Consider the following 21,133-nt stretch of genomic DNA (forward strand, 5'->3'; position numbering starts at 1 on the left):
TAGAATAAAAATTCTTTTTTTGTTTCAGGTTATAGGATTACTAGATGTTTTTACACCTGCAGCATCAATAGAAAATTTTAACGAAGTGTAAGTAAAGTTTGAAATAAAATTGATAATTGGCAAGTTACTGGGATATATAGCATTGGCATTAGATAGCCAAAATTAAATGTTTATAAGTAGAATTAATTTCAGTGATATAATGAAGTATGTGGTTAACTTTTTCTATTGCATCCGTCAAATCTCATAATATTTAATTGTGATGAAATACACCTATCGGAATACAGTTTTTGGATATGAAGAACCTTTTAAAAGGGATTTTGGCTTACTATTGGAAGTAGGATGTTATAAGATGAATCATCTTTTTGTTTAATCTTCTTTTGTAAGGGTAGTAATTTTAAATGTTTTTAAAGAAATGTTAAATGGATTACGATGCTTAAGAAAACAACTCACTTAGAGCAGGGGTCACCAAACCCCGTCCGCTGACCGTACTGGGCCGCAGGCACATAGGAACTGGGCTGCGCAGCTGGAGATGCGATGAAAGCGCATCTTCTATCTCCAGTAATGCGGCAAGTCTGCAGGGGTCTGGGCAGGGCGGGAGGGTGGCAGGGTCCTCCAATGGCTGTGCTTGCAACTGGTTTGCAACATCTAAGCTCCGCATCTTTCCTCCTCTCCCTCCTGCTGCTTGTGCCATCTTTTCTTCTGCCTCCTCCTCCTCTTCCTGGTCCTGCTCCCTCCTGCTGCTTCTTCTCCCTCCCTCTCTTCTCCCTCACTTTCCTCCTCTTCCCCTCCTGGCACCCCAGCTGGGCTCACACTCCCTTCCTGCAACTCTCCAAGTTTGCAAGACAAATGCACACCAGCCCAGCTTGCAACCAGTAGCTCCCCCAAAGCCTCGTTGGAGGGGGACCCGCCCAAGGTATCTGTGTGTGAGGGTGTCTTTCTCAGGGTGCAGATAGGGGCAGTGAGAAGCTACCTTTCATCTTAAGCACTGTATCTCTGCAAGGGATTCTCTGTCTCTCTCTGTCTCTCTCTCTCATCTGCAACTTTTCTAAGATCGCTGGGCTCCGTTGCACTTCAACTGGAGATTTTTGCCTTTATTTTGATGTCTAGGTGCCTTGTGTTTTGGCAACATCCTGCCTTCTTTTCGAGGTTTAATTTGGGGTGTGTGTGTGTGTGTGTGTGTGTGTGTGTGTGTGTGTGTGTGTGTTCCTCCTTTCTTCATGCAGCTTTCCAAGTTTGCAAACCAAACACACTCCTACTCGACTTGCAATGCGGGAGAAGCTACATTTCCTCTTAAACACTGTGTCTCCAAGGGAATCCCTCTCTCATTTGCACCTTTTCCAAGACTGCTGGGCGCTTGCACAGTGCCGAGTTGATTCTCTCCCTCTCCCACCCACCCCCCCTCTCTCTCTTCGTCAGCACTTCCTCAGCATGCTGGGTCTTTGATTTGTTTTTGCTGGAAGACTGAGTTTAAGATTGTCTCTTTTCCTTTCCACTTTCTTAGAAGCAGAAAGTCACTGGTCTGGTCTAATACAATAATAGAAATAAAGTTCTTTCTCTCTTTCTTTCTTTATTAAATTTACAATGAATGTAATGCACTGAAACCTCCCCCCCCCCTTTTCATGGAAAAATTGTCTTCCATGAAATTGGTCCCTGGTGCCAAAAAGGTTGGGGACCTCTGACTTAGAGCATCTTAGTAACTAAACACTTTATTATCACATAACCTTTTGATAAATTGAATAGCTTTTAGCATGCTACAGGATTCAGTATGTATTGTTTTTGCCCCAGAAAAACAACCTGTTTACCCTTCTGAGAAATGTTACAATGCTGTAGTAAACTAAAATGAAAATAGGTTACTTTAGGTATGTTTGTGTAGTATTGTTTGCATTCCTCAATCCCTGCAAAGCAGGCATGTCAAACATGCAGACTGTGCGCACAGGCCATGCACACCCCAGCTTCCCATGGGTGAAGAACATCCAGATACATCATGATATAGTCTGCGATGCAATTGGGCTTGACACCCTTGCTGTCAAGCATTTTGAAACTGGCTCTGCAATTGACTTCATTCATGCTGGCCTTGGAATGCCAATTTTTATCTTTAAATAACAACAACAATAATAATAATTCATTCATTCATTGTCATTATTTTTCTGGTCTTCCTATCGATTGCTTTTAGTTCCTCAATGGAAGAAATATCACCACGGCAATCAACACCTGGGCAATTCCAGTCATTAGATACGCAGCTGGAATAGTGGCTTGGACTCAAGCAGGACTAAAAGCAATGGATAGGAAGACCAGAAAAATAATGACAATGAATCATGCCCTTCATCCATGCAATGACATTGACAGACTTTATCTACCAAGGCAAATAGGTGGGCGTGGAATGCTGCAAGTACATCAGATGGTTGAAGAAGAAAAAATGGCTTTTGAAGAATATCTGAAGGACAATAAGGAAGATGCACTGGAGTTAGTATATCAGAAAGGCTTACTGACTATTGGAAAGACCAAACTGGCCTACAAAAATGACCAAATGAAGAAAAAAGAATGGAGGCATGGGAAGACAAAGCACTATATGGCCAGTACATTAAACAAATTAGCAGTGAAAGCAGATAATAAGAAGAAAGAGACCGAGGGATTAATTCTGGCAGCACAAGACCAAGCCTTAAGGACAAATGCATACAAAGTCAGAACTGAAACGAAAACAATAGACAGTAAGTGTCATCTCTGCAAAGAAGCTGAAGAAACCATCTGGTGGACCATCTGGTAAGCTGCTGCAAGAAGATTGCACAGGCTGACTACAAGCAATGGCATGACAAAGTAGCAGCAATGGTGCATTGGAAGACTTGCAAGAAATATCATTTGCTTGCAAGTAAGAACTGGTGGGATTATAAAATAGAGAAAGTCTTAGAAAAGTTAACTTGCTTTGAGACTTTAGAATTCAAACAGACAGGGACCTGCCACATAACATCCTGGACTTAACAATTATCGATAAGAAAGACAAAAATGTCTGGATAGTGGACGTGACAGTACCTGGAGTCAGCAGAATAGAAGAGAAATAACGGGAGAAGATAACAAAATATAAAGACATACAAATAGAAATTGAATGACTCATGGCAAAAGCAAGCAAGGGTAGTACCAATAGTAATAGATGCCTTGGGTGTAATCCAAAAACAACTGGAGCACCACTTGAACACCATTGGCATTGACAAATTCACCATCAGTCAATTGCAAAAGGCAGCTTTATTTATTTATTTATTTATTTCATAGTACAGGAATTGTGAAATTGACTAGAAGGTGAGGCTTGCCTGTAAGAGTTTCCTTGTTGAACTCTACTAGTAAGCTTCAATGTTGAATAGAGGAAGGCAAGAATTCCTATGAATGAGAAAATATTTATATCCTAGACTTGTAAACTTACAGCAGTACAAACTGCAAAGTGTAAATTGTATAGTTTAAGCGGTGCTGTAGCTGAGCTGGTAGAACATACAGTTGGCAGCTTGAGGAGAATTTGTCCTAACTCACTTGTGTGATGATGAAGTTGGATCCATGCAGTTGTCATTTGTGGAAGACCCTTAGGTATGAATTGAGAAACTCCATGGAAATATCAATCATCTCTTCAATTGTGTCTCAGAGCTGAATCTTCCATTGATGGGACATACTTAACACAAGCAGTAAATTACTTCCAGTAGTATATATTATAATAGTTTTCTTTTCTGAGCCAAGGTGGGATGTGTCTTGAAAGAGTAATTGGGAATCCATTGCCTGGTAATTTATATAGCCAAAGTATTGATTAGTGATCCCTTACCTGGATTAATAAATAAATAATATCTTGACATTTTATTCTCCTAGATCAGCAGTCCACAAACTTTTTGGCACCAGGGTTTCATGGAGGACAATTTTTCCACAGACCGGGGGGGGGGAGGTATTTGATTCTGCTCCCTCGACTGCTGCTCATCTCCAGCTGTGTGGCCCAATTTCTAATAGGCCATGGATCAGTACTGGTCTGTGGCCTGGGTGTTGGGGACCCTTGTCTTAGATGACCTAACATTTATTTTCCAATATTACCCTGTATGAGCAGTGAGAAATTTATGGCTATCCAGATATGTATTTCTGGAATCTAATTCCCATCATTTCTGATGACTATTTTAAATACTAGGTTAGAGAAGAATTGGAGTCCTAGATAACCTTTGCTTTGAGATAACCTTTCCTCTCTGAAGCAGTTTCTTAGAGGGTGAGGGAGGTTACACTATCCCTCCTTGCTTTTGTCCTTCTCTTGTATACTATTGGCTTAAACCTCCACCAAAATCTGTGTACCAGAGCCAGAAATGTCCTTCTAACCCAGTGGTTCTCAACCTGTGGGTCGGGACCCCATTTGGGGTCGAACGACCATTTCACGGGGTCGCCAAACAACGCAGGCTGCCATTTTTTCCCCCTTTTCCTTAGCTGTGCTACTCCCTTTTATTCTATTGGCTTTTGAAAGCCAATAGAATAGACTCTCTTGAATAGAGTCTAATTCTATTGGCTTTCAAAAGCCAATAGGAATTGTCCAGGCTGTCTCTGCCCTGCTGAGCCCGCCAAAAATCCCATTCTGCAAACGGTGTTGCACCAGTTGAGTAGTCCTCGACTTACGACCGGATGGGGGTCGTGGCATTAAAAAGGTTGAGAACCACTGTTCTAACAGGAGAAAATCTTTGCATCAGAAGTGAACCATTGAATCTGATTGTGTTTAATTACCCCTAATTTCCCTCTATCAATTAAGATTTCAGATTTGGCCATTAATCAGGCCTAGTTGTATCAAATGCTTGTAAGATCCATAGCCTAGAAATTTAAATTGTACTAGTGGAATATATACAGTTATAATAAAGTTTTCAAAGCAACTCTAAAAGCAATTATGGTTGAAAAATGATTGAATCTATAAAATCATTAGAGCTGTAATTAAAAAGAAAACCAATTAAGACTGTTAACTCACGGAGGATTACTTTGCAGTTAACAAGAAATTGTACCTTAAATGTGTTCATAATCTTGGTTTTGATTTGCAGGTATCTTGTCACCAATTTAATGGGTGCTGACTTGAATAATATAGTGAAATGTCAAAAATTGACAGATGACCATATACAGTTTCTTATATATCAGTTACTTCGAGGACTAAAGGTAAAGCCACAGGGACATTTCATTTAATTATTTATTTAACAGTACTTGTAGTCCACCGCAATCCAGTAGGACTTTGGGCAGCCCACCACATCGTACATTCGAAGCAAAAGGAAGACAAAGTTCATATACAAATAGTAACAATCATCATTCGAAATCTTATGAATGAAGGCAAATATGCATGCCCCAGGATAATGCTGCAGGATCCAACCTGGGTTGGTCACCGGGACCGCTAGAGAGAAGTTCCTTGAAGATGGATTCCAGCATGAGTTGAAACCTCTGGTACCAGCAAGTATTTGGTCTTCAGTTTAGGATGTGTGTATGTATATACATGTTCCAGGATAGTGCTGCAGGATCCAGTCTAATTTTTGAAGATGCCTATAGAGTCATCTGCACCTCCAGTGGGAGAATGTTTCATAAAACCGAAATTCCAGTAAAACTGGAACTTTTTTCTTCTTCTTTTTCTTTATGCTGTCCTCATTGTTTACAGCTACAAGTAGCTTATTGTTTACAGCTACAAGTAGCCTTAGACTTAACAACAATTTGTTGTTGTTCGAATTTCAAAGCAATGGCAATGAAAAAAACTGACTTATTGTTGGTTTTCACAGTTATGACCATTGCAGCATCCCCATAGTCATATGAACAAAATTTCTGCACTTGGCAAATGCCATGTATTTATGATGGTTGCAGTCTCCCAGGATTATGTGATCATCGTTTGTGACTTTCTGACAAGTAAAGTCAATGGGGAAGCCAGATTTACTTAACAACCATGTTACTAACTTAACAACTTCAATGATAACAACTATTGCGAGAAAAGTTGTAAAATGGGGCAAAATTCACTTAACAATTGTCTTTCTTAGCATGAGAAATTTGGGGCTCAATTGGAGTTGTAAAATGAAGACTACCTGTATAGGGTATTTTAAAAAAAAAAATTTTTTTTAAAGGAATTGGAAATACATCTTTCAATTGGTAAATTTTAACTCCATTGTATAAGCTGACACCCAATGAATTAATAGTTACATTTACTTACTTGAGATCCTCCTCCTAGCAAAAACTGTTGAATCAAATATTGAATGCTTTTTATATCAAGGGGTGCTGTTTATTTATCTTTTTATTTTATCTTTTATTCATCTATTAATTACAAACTGAAATTAATTACACTACAGTGCTTCTCCTTACAAACCTGAGGGTTAATGATCTAATTTGGAAAGATATGGAATGCAAAGCCTGCCATTCCAACCTTATCAATTAATTAAATAAATAAACTTGCATAACTGTGCATCTACCAGAAGGAATTCCGGGGAGAAAACAGGTTAAAAATACAATACTCTAAAAATAAAAAGACTATTTAATAGAATAAACAATACAGTTGTTGTCCCAAGAAAACTCACATTCATCTATCAACCACTATGCCAGCTCCATCAACATCCTGGCCCCAGTGCCTTGGGAAAAGCCAAGTCTTCATTGCATTCCTGGAGCCCACAGGGTCAGGACCATTCATATCTTCTGTCTCACATAGCAACTCTGTTCAGTTTCTAAATGAGATATAGATGAAAGAGAGAGGGAGGGAGAGAGAGAGAGATGATGGAGAAAGAGATTGAGATTTCCCTGTGTTCTTACCAGCATTACAGTTCTGTATTTTGAATCATGGAAAGTTGTCTCATAAGGCAGGCACCATAATGCAGAAGGTACTATTATGTATTGAGTCATATTTTTGACTTGGAAATCAATTGATTTTTCCCTTTATTATATTGTTGTAAAACATACCTCATTATATTATTTTGGTAGAATGGCATTTATATTGCACAGTATTGACTAAAGATTATTAATACTCTGATGTTTAGACAATTTAGACATCAAATCTTTTTGAATCTGATACTTGGAGGTTAGCTATGGTTATCCAGTAGAACTAAGAATCATAGAACTGAATATTTGAAAAGAACCCGAAATATAATCTAATGCAGCCCTCCGCAGTAAGCAGGAAGACCAATTTCTAATATCTGAACAAAGATATTAGTGCTTTTGGAGGATCCCAACAAATTGAGAACCAAATATGCTTTTGCTGTTCTGAAATGATTGGAAAATCCATATACTGTATATCCTCTATATCTATGTCCACAAATACCTACATAAACAACATCCATTCCCATGGTGATGCTATGGTATTCTTGCTGATGAGTACTTTTTTTATAAGACAGAGAATATGCAGCTTTATATAGAGCCGTGGTGGTGAACCTATGGCATGCGTGCCACAGGTGGCATGCAGAGCCCTCTCTGTGGGCACGCACGCCATCACCCCAATCCTAGGCCTTTAGCTGGGTTTTATAAAACCTTTTCACTTTAGGCCTCCACCACTGTATGCAAAAAAAAGAGGTTCAATCAATTTCAACTTTTTGCAGGAAAAAAAGATCTTGCAAAGTTGGAATTGACTGATTAACTTTTTAGTCCCACCCAGTCTACTGTTACCACCACAGCTGTGCCCACCCAAAGGACCACACCCACCCAAAGGGCCATGCCCACCCGGCACCCAGAGATACATAAGTGGGTTTGGGGTTGTAGTTTGGGCACTTGGTCTCTAAAAGGTTTGCCATCACTGATATAGAGAGTTTTTGTGACTTTGAAGTTCCATGCATTTTGGAATATGAATTAAAATAAGCCTATCAGCCATGAAATGATCTGTTGTGGAAAACTTTACTCTCTTTTTCTTTCTCTAATTTCCAAGAAGAGATAGTTTTCTAACTGGCAATCTTTATCGTCAAGGCCCCTAGATTGGATTGCAAAGAGTGACGGAATTTGTACTTTAAAACACCATTTAAAATGTAACCCAAGTCCTTCTTTGATTCATTACTATGAGTTGGTAGAATGGAAATAAATGCAGCCTAACTAAATCTTTACTTTGTAGAAAAATACGAGTCAAAGCAAATGGTTTCTGATAATCATGTTCATTCAACTCTGTCTGATTTCTGATTTTGACCTTACCTGTTTTCTGTTCATGTTGCAGTATATTCATTCTGCTGGAATCATTCACCGGGTAAGTTTCAATCACTGATAAGATGCTTTGTGTACATCTCCACTGACTAGTTTCATCATTTTAAATTTAGCCCTATTTTAATAGTCTTCTCATTCTGATTCAGGACCTGAAACCCAGTAACTTAGCTGTAAATGAAGACTGTGAATTAAGGGTAGGATTCATGCTATTTTGATTATTGCAATACTGTTTAGACTGTATGTCTATGTCTGTCTGTCTGTCTTGTCTATCTATCTATCTATCTATCTATCTATCTATCTATCTATCTATCTATCTATCTATCTATCTACATAGCTATGTATACGTGTATATATGTATGTATGTATGTGTATACACACACACACATACACATACAGTATAGTGTTGCTATTTTTTTTCCTGCTTCATCCTGATATTGGAAAAGGAAAAATAAAGTGTCTTCCAATTCATTATCTATTATTCCCTAAGCTAAGTAGTATTTGCAGAAAGCGTGATATTCATAGAATTATCTAATTTTAAAGTGCTAGGAAGCATATTGATTATTAAATAGGCTGCTCTGGAAGTTTTGGTTCTTCATTCATAACAGTAATTGCATCTAAAGTAATTGCGCATAGCTGCACATCAGGCCTTGCAGGTATAAATGAAAGAATTGATACATACAGTATCTACATTGCTTGAATTAAAGCCTAACCTTTGGAAAGGAAGATTAAACTGCTATATATTAGCAACAAATATGAATCTCCTGAACAGATGACAAAATTACTACTGATTTTTTTCTGAATTTTTATACCAAGATATGAAATTCTGTTTTAGGACATGTCACTTAATAATGTTTGTACCTCAATTTAGGTAGTAATGCACAACAATGTTTTCTCCAAAGATAAATATGGGCATTGATAAGAATATAAGTACCGTAATTATACAATTAAATAGAGTCAGTTTAAAATTTTTCATCACTTGCATACTGTTTCATGGAATGTGAAAACTTGGCAAAAGACAACAATCTGAACAACAACAAATCAAATCAAATCAACCTTTATTGTCAAAGTACAACATGTGTACAATGAGATTGGCTCTTCTAAGGCCCTAGCGATGTTGTCTAGTGGTGTCAGGGGACAGCCCACAATGTTTTGTGCTGTGTGCTCACCACCCTCTGTAATGTCTTTCTATCCACATCATAATGCAATGTGAGGGGATGCTTTCTATAGTGGACTGGTAAAAGAAGGTCATCAGTCGTTGCCATTTACATTTGATCCAGAATGGAATCTCTATTCCAGAAAATGTTACAATAAATTAACCCCCTCCTACTTAGTAGCGCTTATCAAAAGAAAAAATTCCCTGTCCTGATCGGATAATTAAGTAGAAAACGATCCTGATAATTAAGTGAAGGAGAATATATAAAAAGCGTGTATTTCTTTTTTATTGAAAGTTTTTTAAATTTTACAAAAACAAATCCCCTCCCCATACCCCCCCACCCTTCCTTACCCTCCCCCCCCCTCCCCAAACCTCCCAAACCCTCCCCTGGGCTTCCCAGAGCTGAGTACAGGCTTAATTAAAAAAAAAACTTAAAACACTTATAAATCCTAAACAAATCTAAATACAATCATCATTCTATATAAACTCCCTCCAAAACACAAATTTAAACATTACTTTATTTGAATATCTATACCTATAATATAAAATCTAATCTCTCCCTCTTTCTTTATCCTAGAACAGAAAAATAAACATATAAACCTTTGTTATGCCATTAAAACTAAATACTCTTTGAATACTTAAAGTAAATACATATTTCCTTCAATCTTCATAATCTTCTCTCCTATCAAAAGAAAAATTTAAAAAACATATAAATCCTAAACAAATCTAGATACATTTAGTTAAACAAATTATTTTCTCTTAAAAATATTAATATTTAAACTTCTTATCTAAAATTTAATTAAACAAATTAACTTCTCTTAAAAATAATAATAATAATAATAAAAAAGAAACCAATCTTTAAACAAACTATAGTATACTCTAAACCCTTTTCATATCATTTATATTATTATCCATCATTTTATAATATACTCTAAACCTTTTCATATCATACTTATATTATTATCCCAAAACACATATATAAACATTACTTAAGACATTTTCCAAAAACATTATAAATTTTACTTCTCCCACAATCTCAATAATCTTAAACAAAATACTTAAACTTAAACTTCTTATCTAAAATTTTCATTCAGTCTCCATAGTCTTCTATCCAGTAGCCAGTTGCGACCACTATAAACACAAACTTCTTATCTAAAATTTTCATTCAGTATCCATAATCTTCTGTCCAATAGCCGGTTGCATCCACTATAAACACAATCCTTATCAGTCTCTCTTGCCCATAAGCAACGAAAGAAATGCATTAAAATCTGCCCTTGAAGATCGCTCCAAAAAATTTGTAAGTCCTGGTTCTCCCACAAGCTCAGGAATCAATACCTGTGAAACTTCCTCAACCTCCTTCTTCTGTTGGTCTTTCTCTTTACGTTTATATGTTACTTTTTCTTTACATTTATATGTTGCACAAGTCTCAGGAACCAATACCTGTGAAGCTTCCTCAACCTCCTTTTCTATACGTTTATATGTTGGACAAGTTGTCTTCTGGTCTTTCATCTCTTGTAGAACTTCCTTGAGCTTCTTCTGTTGATCCTTATCTTTACAGTTGTATGTTGCACAGGTTATCTTCTGCTCCTCCATCTCTACTTGTTGAGGCTTCCCATTTTTAATTAATATAGGCTCTTCAGACTGCAGTTCTGGCATTAAAGGTTGCTCCAAAAAATTTATAAATCCTACTTCTCCCGCAAGTTCAGGAACCAATACTTGTGGAACTTCCTTAAACTTCTTCTGTTGATCCTTGTCTTTACAATTATATGTTACACAGGTTGTCTTCTGCTCCTCCATCTCTACTTGTTGAGGCCCCTCAAACTGAAGTTTCCCAATTTTCATAATTCTAAGCACTTCTGGCTGCAATTCTGCCTTTTTTTCTTCCAAAGCTTTAAACATAATAGGTGACGATGAGCTTACCCCCAGGACCGAAGTATAAAAATCTTTTGCTTTAGAAACAGTATTAAGACTATAACGTATCCCCAGGTAGCTCACCACCATTCCAGTCGAAACATCCCATCTAAACAGAATTTGTCTCTTTTTAAGTTCGTCTGCTAAAAAAGCAAACTCCTTTCTTCTTCTTAAAATTTTTGGTGGGATCTCCTTTAAAATTATAACATCTTGTGAAGCAATTTGAAACCTCTTCTTGTAAAAAGCTTGTATAATTTGATTGCGCAAGGATCTTTTCCCAAAGTAAATTACCACATCTCTTGGCAAGTTCTTTTGCTCTGCCACCACAGAGTTAACTCTAAATGTCTGATCAATTCCACTAAGTATTTCCTCTTCTTCTCTATTCAGAATCAGAGCAAAGTCCTTTGCCACCATCTCTCTCAAATCTCCTTGCACAGACTCATGTAAACCTCTGATTCTTAAAGCATATTCCATTTGTTTATATTGAAGCATAAGAATCTCATCCTGAAAGTTTTTCATCTCTTTTTCCATACTTTCAAATTTTTCCTCCATCAATTCCACTTTCTCTACTACTTCTTCTACAGGAGAGTTCAACTTTTCAAGAACAGAGGCAACTCCTTTTAAAGTTAAAACTATCTCTTGCCTCAAAGTCTTGTTATTTTCCTCTAAAATCTCTTTCATTTCTCCCCTAATTTGAAGTATAACATCTCCCATCATATCTTGCAAATCCTTCACCATTATTGACTGTGGCAGGGAAGAAGGTGAAGCTATTAATTTAGGTTGTTGCCCTGATGATAACACCAAAGAAGAAGCCACCTTGGAAGCTGTAGAGATTACTGGACGCTTTGGAGCCATCTTAAAAAAAACTTTACTCCTTCTTAAAAATTACAAGAATTAAGCAAAAAAAAAATAAAAAAAAATATGAAATTAACTCCCTAAATTCAAAAAAAAAAATCCTTCAAAAGGGATCATTATTAAAAAGAAAGGAGTTCAGAAAAAAAAAGAAAAAAGGAGGAGAAGAAAAAAAAATTAAATAGAAAAAATCCGTTCCATTTTTTAAAAAGTACCAAAAAATACAAAATACAAAACACAAAAACTAAACAAAAATAATAATACTAACACTCCGTTCCAATCATAAAAAAACAAAAAAGAAAAAAGGAAAGGGAAAAAAAGAAACACCAAAAAGCCTGCCGGTCACCATTCTAGCTTCCCAAAAAAAAAAAAACACCGAGAGGCTTGCCGATCGCCATTTTACTTTCCCTTTCAACAAAGAGAAAAAAAAAAATAAAAAGAGGGAGTATAAAAGTAAAAACAAGTCTTGAAACTTGAAATCCAAATAAATCAAAGAAAGCAAAAACTAAATCCTCTACTCAGCTCTGTCCATTTATAAAAAAAAAACCTCACCAGTTCTCTTTAATCACGGAGGTGTTTGCAGCGGCTCGTTTTGTCCCTAAGGACAAAAGCAGTTGGGAAGCGGAGACAGTCTGAACTGTCGGGAGGGGGTTTTGAACCGCTGAACAGCTGATGTCTGCTGTTCATAGCGGTTCTTACACTTACCCAGGAGGAGCACGAAGCTGAAAGCACCAGCCTGAAGATGACGAATGGGACTTCGTCGAAACGTCGCCAAGACACCTCCAATTTTACACGGGAGAAAACCCGAAAAACCAAAGACCTACATATAAACACCCGCGAAAACCTCAGAAAACATATATATATTTATATATAGCCAAATATATAAAAAGTCCATATATCTTTATATTGCAGTTATCCCTTCCACCCAAACTCAACATGTTCTTTTGTGGTAGAACATAATCCTCTCATCCCATGACTTGATACACTATATACATTACTTTCCTATCCCTAGAAATTCATCCACTTTTGTATGTTTAAGTTCATCTACGTGATTAATGGGCAGTGTGTCAACAGTGCCTCAAGCCGTATAACAACCTGACATCAGATCCATTCAGTTGACTTATAAACAGTTATGTTGGGGTCTTCATGTGGATGGACTGTCACTCCTAACATCCTTACCTGTTGGAATGCTGAACTAAACCTACATGAGTTTAATAATATTAAAGAGCTACAAGTCCTCCATTGCTAAGCTATGCAGTCTGGTGGTGGTGGACATCAAGGTTTTTTTTCAGGGATATAAATCAGCCAAGTATTTAGATTTTAGCATCAAGGTACCATCTTAAAAATCCAACCTCTCTATGATTTTAAGTGTACAATGAATATACTGGTGCTTTGGCCGATATTTAAGATAATGGTACCATTCCACTGAAAACAATCTCAAAAATATTGTCCTCCACTTTATGCCCTTTACCATGAGCCTCTATCAAAATTCAGTTTTTCTACCAACTTTATATTTGGGTCTGTGCTGGCTTTAAGAAAAGGTAGTGAGGAAATAATCATAATTAGCTGAGCTAACCCATTGCATTATGGGTCAACAGAATTACATGTTATTTTTCTTCAAACCACCGCTCAATTTGTTGTGCTCTATCTCAAAGCACTGTGCAGACCAGGAGATTGCAGTATAACCTGTCATGTAATTTAAAGGCAGAAAGGCTTTGTTAACTAGTTGGAGAGCTAATGTTTGTTGGTTTTTTTAATTTGCCTGGATTTGAGTCACCAAATGATGATGATTATAATTATATCCTCTTTTTGTACAATTCAAGGAGTGTACAAAAGCAACTACCAGTTTCCCCAACAACAACAAACCTATGAATTTGTGGGTTGGGCTGAGGAAGAGTGACTGGACGAAAGTCGCCCAACTGGCCTTCATACCTAAGGGAGGACTGGAACTCACAGTCTCCTGGTTTCTAATCCAGTACCTAACCACGTACTACACTGGCCTTCTAGCTTAGTTCGCTTGCCATTGCAGTTTTTCACGAGTTATGATAATCAGAATAAAGAGCGGTGGGAAATTTAATATAACTAAAATAACAGGAAACTTTATTCATTATTCTGTAGATTTTAGACTTTGGCTTAGCCCGGCAAACTGACGATGAAATGACAGGCTATGTAGCAACCCGATGGTACAGAGCCCCAGAAATCATGTTAAACTGGATGCATTATAATCAGACAGGTAAATTAAATATTCTTTCTTATCAATTTGTACTATGATATATGTATAGTAAGCTCTTGGATAGTACAGAGTCTCTTGACTTGTGTATTTATGTCTTGGCAGTTGATATTTGGTCAGTTGGATGCATCATGGCAGAGCTGCTGAAGGGGAAGGCTCTTTTCCCAGGAAATGACTGTATCCTTCCTACAACCCCACCCAACCCACTCCCCACCCCAACCCACAGATACATACCCATGGTAGCAGGCTGCAGATCTTGCTTTGCACTGAAAGCTTTTAAGGCAATATTAGTCATTAAGCAAAATTGCTATAGCAGACATGTAGCAAATATCTAAAGTGGCTGTTTTTCACAGCTGGTAATAGCCATAAAGGCTCAGAACATAATGTATCCTCAAGCTGCAGTAGGCCGACTAAATTTTCTTCTTGTATGTCTCATTTAACTAATGACCAGCAAACAAGCAGAGCTTACAACAGCCAGTAGTTTGTGAGTTGATGTTGAAGGCCAAAGCTGCTGAGAAATTCATAATTTGTTTGGTAAGCGTGAAAGCCAGCTGCTGGCTCTTACAGGAAGCTATCCTTGAAGCAATTTAAGGAACTGGGCCTAACAGTTTGTGATATGATGTAATAGTTTTTAAATAACAAGACCTGGTGATTTTTACACTTCCCACCCCAATTTTTAAGTTGCAGGGATTTTGGAGGCTGGTGATGCTGGTGATGCTGATTCAAAAGCCTGAATAGAAAATATTTTCATTCACTATGAAGGGAAAATAGGATCTTTATATAACATTTGAAAGCATGGTTCCTTTCAATGGCCAACATAAGGTATTCCCTTGGTTTGGGCCATTGTACCATCTCATTTTAGAAAAGAAAGAGATATAATTGTTCTGTGTGAAGAATAATAGTGTTCAATTATGTTTTAGCCACGGGTGTCAAACTCGCCATGTCACGTGACGTGTTGCAACGTATCGCAACTTTTTGGGGCATTGCCAGAGCTGGGGTGGGCACAACTGGCCTGTGGACCGGCAGTTTGACACCCCTATTTTAAGCTCTTTCAAGCAAATAGTAGCCTGATTGAAAACTGCCCAACTTAAGATAATGAGTAATGGTGAAATACCTTCTGGTGACTTAGGAATTTGATGTTTCTGCTTAACTCTTGAACTGGATTTCTAAGGGCTCTTTAGTGTCATCTCAGTGGGTACTATTATAATTGCCTATATATCAGTTGTGCCTTGTCTTTGTCCAATATAATTTTATTCACACCTAATCTCAACTATAATTGGCTTGTTTTTGTTGGTCAATATGATATGTGAATCTACCCATTGTAGCTTTATCATATGTAGGAACCATCTGTGGCTTGATCAGCAACCACGGTTTTAAAAACTTTTTATTTATGATCCAGGCCAATTTGGTGATAGAAGTGTCCATCTCTGAATATCAATTTTCTCATTCTCCTTTCTGTTTCAGATAACAGAACAAAAGAACTATATGTGCATTTGACAATTTATATGTGTATAAAACTCCTTTGCTATCTTTCCTATCCTTCTTGTAGTTTTCTTAAACCATTACAGATATTGACCAGCTGAAACGAATAATGGAAGTAGTTGGTACACCTAGTTCTGAACTTCTCAAGAAAATATCATCAGAGCATGTAAGTATGATTTATTCATAGCATCATAATTAATTCTTCATTTAATCTGTTACATGACTGACACTGATTTCCTGATAATGTTTTTTTCAGTTGCATGTTTTTATCAAGTTAATTTTCAAATATGAGTGATTTTATTTTTTTCCTAAAAAATCCAACTCCAAAAAATTGGTGTTTTTAATATGACCCCATTGTGGGCTTCTGGGTATCAACAACCAATAAAAACATTTGATTTCTAGTTAACATAATTAACCAATTGCTGAAGAAAATATTTATAGAGAAGCACCTTTAGGGCAGTGCCATCCTTCAGGAAGATACAATTTCCACAGGAAGTCTGTATTCTTTTTTTGAAATGTTCACCACATTATATGGATCTTGTTTTTTTATTATATGAATCTCTGTTTACCTGAAATATATAAATTTAAACCATATTTAAATAAAGTTTTATTTAAAGAAAAATGTTTGTTGGCAAAGGTTAGTTGATATATTTCTTATGGTCATTTCCCTTTAATGTACTGTAATTTGTAGCAAAATGTGATTTCAAAGTTAGAAATAATGTCTCTTGGCAGACCAAAGTGTTTCACTATTTACATCTATTGTTTCACTTGCATAGAAATCTAATCTATTTGCTTATATTATTGGCCTATATTGACTTCTAACTTGCTAGAAGATAACTGCTGAAGAGCAGACCTCTTGCCTAATATTAGGCTACACTGAATTTCTTGTGCTTTGCTTATTATCACATCTCTTTCCATCAGAATTCTGCCAAACATTTCCTAACACATACCCCCCAAAAAATCTCTATAGTTTTTTTCATGCAAGAGCAAATGGCATTTGGTCTTTCTAGTCCTGCAAAGTCTCCTTTGACCTTTATACCGAAAATAAGACCTACCCTGATTTTTGGAGATGGGCCTAATATAAGCCCTACCCTAAAATAAACTCTAGTTAGGACCCTGCCCACTCCGTCCCACCTCGCTACCGCAATGGGGCAGGAGACACGTGTCGCGCCGCTGCTGCCACGACAAGGCAAGGCAGGTGGGGGAGGGGCTAGCTGCACCACATGCCCTGCACCTGCTTACTTCAGGGTCTCCCAGCCAGGCCATTCCTTGCTTGGCAACCTTCCTTTCACTCCACTCCCAAGCTGGACTACCATGCTACGGAGGATGGGCAAGGTGGGCCCAGTCCCCCTCCACCATTTCGGAGATAGGTGGGAGTGACACCAGGGACCGCTGCCGCTCTGTGCCTTTGGAGGGGCTTTCTTCGCACTTCGCCCCACAGATCACCTGCCCGGTGGCAGCCGCCACCTCCTTCATCAACTCTCCTGTGGCTTGCACCATGACCGGGTGGCGCTAGCCTCCCCTGCTGCCTCCCTCTCCCAGACCTCCATCGCCACCACTGGAGAGAATGGAGAATGGGGAGGGGAGCAGATCCGCACAGTGATGTAGAGCAGAGAAGAGCACTTGCTTGCTGCCTGCATCGCCCCACGTCTCCCTTCTCCGTTCTGGAAATGGCAGCCCCGTTTTCTGCAGCTTCTCCCGGTGCCTCTATACAGTTTGGTGCACCACCGCCCAGCTCCTCTCTCTTCCTGAAAGCATTTCTTCACTAACCTGCTTTCCAGCTCTGACGCGTTTCTTTCCTGTTGCAGGAAAACCAAATTTGTAGGACTAAAAAAAGTTCAGTCAGACCTTCCAAGGTGGCAGGGAAGGCTTGAGCCACCCGGTCACAGCGTAAACCACAGGAAAGTTGGCGGAGGAGAAGGAGCCAGCTGCTGCCGCCGGGCAGGTGATCTATGGGGCGAAGCGCAAAGAAAGCCCTTCCAGTGGCGCACAGCAGAACAAAGCCTTTCACTGTTACTCCCCTCCTGGCTCCAAAACAACGGAGGGGGACCGGGCCTACTCCACCCATCCTCTGTAGCATGGCAGTCCTGGAGGGGAGTGAAAAGGAAGGTCGTGTGGGGCACGTGGGACAGCTCCACCCCCCCTCCCCCACCTGCTTCACCTTGTGATGGCAGTGGCACCGAGCAAGGAATGGCCTGGCTGGGGGGGGGGCTGAAGTAAGCAGGTGTGGGGCACGTGGGGCAGCTCCACCCCCTCCCCTACGTGCCTCGCCTCGTGATGGCAGTGGCGCAATGTGCCATGTGGCCTCCTGCCGCAAGCAGCCACAGAAGAAGTGAGCCGGCAGCCACACGGCTCCTGCTAGACGGGGTTGTTGGTGCTACCACCATGAGGCAAGGCAAGTGTCACAAAAAATATAAGATCTAATGCTTCTTTTGGAGGCAAAAATAATATAAGACTAGGTCATACTTTTGGGGAAACATGGTAGTGGTGGTCCCTATTAGATGATAGTGACAATATACAACTTGTGTGGATCTTATTGAAGTAGTAAATTATGGCATCTTTTCTGTAATCATATCTGTCTTTGCTTTTTTTTACAGGTGTATATAATTAAGGAGATTAGTAAGCTCAGGAATTTTATTCTATCTAATTAAAATCTACATTGAGCAGCAAGATAAATGAAAAGAATGATGAAAACTTTATAAATCTTTGGGGACATTTGATTATAATTGAGTGCAGTCACAAGTCACATTTTTAAGGATGAACCTTTTACTCTCAAACTTCTAATTTATGCATGTTTATGCAATTTCATGTTTGCAGGCTAGAAAATATATAGAATCTCTACCATACATGCCTCAACAGGATCTGAAAGTAGTATTTCGTGGAGCAAATCCATTAGGTAAATGCTTAATCTTCAGAAATCTTCCATTTAATACTGAGATTGGTTATAAAAATTGCATTGGGTACAGACAAATGCCAAATGAATTGGTCCTTCAGTGCTATTTTATTTATAAACCCTAAGCATTATATCATTTTAATTACATTGATTTCTGTGAAGTGGAGTATGATGCCTCGGATATCTTTGAGAAAAAATAAATAGATAAATAGATAAGAAGGCATGGGAATAAAAATCATGGTAATAATTTACAAATTATTATTTTGTAAATAGTTAATGATTCCTTTATGTCAAGGTTCCCAAACATTTTGAAGTGTAGGAACTTTTGGAATTTTGAGAGCATATTGTGGATGTACTCACAAAACAAGTAGTCTTCAAGGGTCTTGTCCATTCACAAAACAAACCCTGGGTTATGTAGTTAATGAAATATCTGCAAGCAAATAAACAGAGCAAGCAAACAGCAGGCAGAGTGCCAAGGATCCATCCCTGAGCTACATATATTCTCTTCTATTGAAAATAAATTGTTAATTTATAATTTATATCTCAAGTATTGCTAGCTGAGATTAAGTTGGAAACTTTGGCAGTGGAATCGAAAAAAATCAAGACTTTCTTATTAGTTAATATAAAATTGATCAGCTGCTTTATATTAGTTCAATTTCTGATATCTAGCTGTGGATCTTCTTGAGAAGATGCTCATCCTGGACAGTGACAAAAGAATAACAGCCTCAGAAGCACTTGCACATTCTTATTTTGCTCAGTATCATGATCCTGAGGATGAACCGGAAGCAGAGATGTATGATGAATCAATAGAAAATAAAGAAAGGGTTATAGATGAATGGAAAGGTAAGAAAGTATTTTCTTTGCGGCATAAAATGTTATGAATACTTAAAACACAACCCTTGTTAAATATCACAAAGATAAATTTACAGAAAGTGAGTGCAGACTTACTCAGAGCCTAAGTAGCAGAGGTGAAGAGTCAAATATGAACCAAGGATTAAATTGTCCCAGAATCCCCATTTCTTACTCTTACGTTATTTTAGACACACATTTCTATCACACATGTTTTATGGATAGCTTAATTAGATTTTTTTGCAGAAGCTCAGGGAAATATATATAGCATACCATCCTTCTGTTTTGTTCCCATAATAAGACCTTAGCAGGTTGCACTAACTAGCTCAAAATCACCAAATGAGCTTCCGTGAATGAGGGTGGGCTAGAACTTGAGTCTTCTGAGTTCCAGGTCAACACATTAACAACTTTACTAGATTGCCTTTCATATATATTTATTTTAAGATATAATTTGGATGTTAACTATTTGAGTTAAAAGAAACCTTCAGTGCCAGGTTGCAAATACTGTTTCAGCTAGGACTACTATATCTAGGCTGCAAAACTCAAGACAAGAACTTGATGATAGCCTAGAACAGACATGTCAAACACAAGGCCCGGGGGCCGGATGCGGCCCACAAAGTGGTTTCATGTGGTCCTCGAAGCCATCCTAGAAACAGTAAGGGAACGGCCCCCACTGCCTTGGCCCTGGGCCAGGCCGGCCAGGAGCCAATGTACAATTTTGTGGTGGCCATCTATGCTGAAATGCATTCAGTCTTAGCTCCACAAGGCCATCTAGAAACAGCGAGGAACAGCTCCTGCTGTGTTGGCCCCGCCCCCTGGGTGCATGCTGGAGAGGTGTCACCCTTTGTGAGGAATGAAGAAATGGACCATGCCTTAACACTTGCCCCAGTCCCACCCCCTTCTGCCACAGACCCTCAGATCTGTTCACTCCTGCCCAGGCCCCCACAGGCACCCTTGACACAAACAATGTAGAGCTGGCCATGCCCACTCAGTAGGCCACACCTACTCCATCCACACCCACCCAGTAGGCTGCACCCACCTGACACCCCCCCCCCCAGGGCAACTGCAATGCTGATGTGGCCCTCAATGAAATTGGCCTAGAATATCAAGTATCTGGTAATTCTCTGTATGTCCTTGGTGCCATCTAGTGTTCATGTGGATGCTCACTGCTAAGATATGGTATAATAGCTTTAACGCCTACATTCTCTTGATTTGCTGTTGGAATAACTTTTAGATAAATACATAAAGGAGCCCCCTTTATACCAGCATGTGCCATTTAGTCATAGTTTAGCGCTGGGAACTACTAATGCACACTATGTCTATAGTAATTTCCCACTGAATTTTCATCAAAACTGTTTCAAGAGCATATAAATAAAGGAAATTACTTAGTTTCATAACCTCTGGTGTGTCTTTATCAAGCTTCAGGAAATACTTTCCAGTAATGTTTTCCTTCCTTTAAAAATGCAGGAAAAGGCTAGAACTCTGTGAGAAATTCTTGTTTTATGAATTGGTGGATATGGTAACAAATGGATACTAGGCTGTTCAGTTTTTTTCATTAATCTTAAGCACATTTACTGAATGCATCATTAAACACATGCTGAAATGCTGAAAAATTGAGTGTCCATGAAGTCTC

General features: G+C 38.5%; 1 protein-coding gene across 3 annotated transcripts in view; it reads left to right on the forward strand.

Moving 5' to 3' along the window:
• Positions 1-21,133, forward strand: part of MAPK11 (mitogen-activated protein kinase 11) — a 42,280-nt gene that overhangs the window by 19,132 nt on the left and 2,015 nt on the right. For all 3 annotated transcript variants that reach the window (XM_039338598.1, XM_039338608.1, XM_039338619.1), the window contains exons 3-11: positions 29-87; positions 5,034-5,145; positions 8,144-8,173; positions 8,277-8,324; positions 14,165-14,279; positions 14,382-14,453; positions 15,845-15,924; positions 18,576-18,654; positions 19,321-19,494. In XM_039338598.1, the coding sequence (XP_039194532.1) occupies positions 29-87; positions 5,034-5,145; positions 8,144-8,173; positions 8,277-8,324; positions 14,165-14,279; positions 14,382-14,453; positions 15,845-15,924; positions 18,576-18,654; positions 19,321-19,494 (769 nt within the window). The remainder of the gene's footprint in view (positions 1-28; positions 88-5,033; positions 5,146-8,143; positions 8,174-8,276; positions 8,325-14,164; positions 14,280-14,381; positions 14,454-15,844; positions 15,925-18,575; positions 18,655-19,320; positions 19,495-21,133) is intronic.

The sequence above is a fragment of the Crotalus tigris genome, unplaced genomic scaffold (genome assembly GCF_016545835.1).
Source record: "Crotalus tigris isolate CLP2741 ecotype Arizona unplaced genomic scaffold, ASM1654583v1 scf7180000017549.6302385, whole genome shotgun sequence".
Classification (NCBI taxonomy): domain Eukaryota; kingdom Metazoa; phylum Chordata; class Lepidosauria; order Squamata; family Viperidae; genus Crotalus; species Crotalus tigris.